Raw genomic sequence first — 1,476 nt, 5'->3', positions numbered from 1 at the left:
CGGAACAAGAGGCTGGCGGGGAAGCAGGGCTGTCCAGTGGCTGCAATGGCCCCTGGGCTGAGGGTGCAGCCTCCCCGGGAGCAGCCTGCGGCGTTTCTGTCGCCTTTACTCTTCCTCAAGGTTATTACTCTCCTGCATGGAAGAGAGGCACCCCAGCAGGGTTGACCCACAGTGCTCCCCCAGGCTCCGCAGGCTCGGGTCCCAGGGACGCGCGTGCAGGGAGGGCTGGGTACAGACCCAGGACCGCTCCCACGTGGGTCCGTTGGGGCTCCTGCTGCACCCCACCTGACCCTGGACTTTCAGCCCGACCGCTGGAGCAAAGTTGCGGCTCCTTTGTTCATAGAGGGGCGTTAGAGTACTAAGGCGCGAGTCCCCCCTATAACCTGCTGTGGCTCCCCACTGCCGCACAGTGGATTACTGAAGCCCCCACCGACCCAGCCCTCCCTCCTCTCCAATGTCACACCCTGCCGCTTCCCCTGCATCTCCCCAAACTCCCAGGGTACTGCCCGCCCCCCCAGTCAGAACTGCCTGACCCTTCCCTCTCCATCTTCCAGAGACAGCTCAGACTCCTCCAGGAAGCCTTCCCACCTTGCCCAGCCCCAGGTCCCTGTCTCTTCCCCTGGCCTGACACTGCCAGGGCCAAAGGGTCTGGAAGCACCCATCTCGCCCCCACAATCACAGGCTCCACCCAAGCAAGGCCGAGCTCGGTGGGCGGGACAGCTGGCCTGGTACAGTCAGGGCTCCTTCCTCGCGTGCTCTGTCTCTCTAGCTTCATCTCTTGTCCCGACCCGGGGGGACAGCCAAACGGGTTTCTTGAGTGAAGGAGTGAGAGCCAGGGCAAGCAGCGTAGTGTTACAGCACGGAGACGACAGTAGTGGGCCGTGATTGGTTGCTTTTGGACCAATCATGAGGTGCAGGATATGCAAATTTGAGGGATTCTAGTGGCCAATCAGAGCAAGGTTTCGAAGGTCAGGTTTTTGGAAGGGAACCAATCATGGTAATTGTTTGCTCTCTGAGAAACCTCGGCAGACTCGCTGGTGCACAGCCTCCCACAATCTCTCGCTTTCTCTCTGCCTTCTCCCTCTCTCTGTCTCTTCCACCCTCTCTTTCTGTTCCCCCAAACTCTCTCCCTGTTGCCGTCTGCCTGTTTCTCCAATTACCTCCTTGTCCCTCCGCCTCTGCCTTTCTCTGTCTCCCTGTCTCTCGGTGTTCCCCTCAAACCCTCTCCCTGTGTCTCTCCCCGCCTTCAGGGGCCCGCACGGGGTCTGGACAATGGAGGAGCGGGGCCTGGCGCCCAAGTTCGACACCACCTTCGAGAGCGCGCGGCCCACGCAGACGCACATGGCGCTGGTGCAGCTGGAGCGCGTGGGCCTCCTGCACTTCCTGGTCAGCCAGAACGTAGACGGGCTGCACGTGCGCTCCGGCTTCCCCAGGTACCCGCTGGCCGCCCACAGCCCGCGGCCGCGCTCAGCGCTC

At 62.2% G+C, this 1,476-nt stretch overlaps 1 protein-coding gene across 1 annotated transcript in view; it reads left to right on the top strand.

Annotated features, from left to right (window-relative positions):
- SIRT6 (sirtuin 6) overlaps window positions 1–1,476 on the top strand; it is a 7,614-nt gene that overhangs the window by 1,749 nt on the left and 4,389 nt on the right. The window contains exon 3 of the mRNA XM_014585517.2: window positions 1,251–1,433. Within this exon, the coding sequence (XP_014441003.1) occupies window positions 1,251–1,433 (183 nt within the window). The remainder of the gene's footprint in view (window positions 1–1,250; window positions 1,434–1,476) is intronic.

The sequence above is a fragment of the Tupaia chinensis genome, unplaced genomic scaffold (assembly GCF_000334495.1).
Source record: "Tupaia chinensis unplaced genomic scaffold, TupChi_1.0 Scaffold149964_2, whole genome shotgun sequence".
NCBI classification, from domain to species: domain Eukaryota; kingdom Metazoa; phylum Chordata; class Mammalia; order Scandentia; family Tupaiidae; genus Tupaia; species Tupaia belangeri.
Note: the sequence above shows the minus strand (reverse complement) of the source record. Positions and strands in the feature narration are given on the sequence as shown.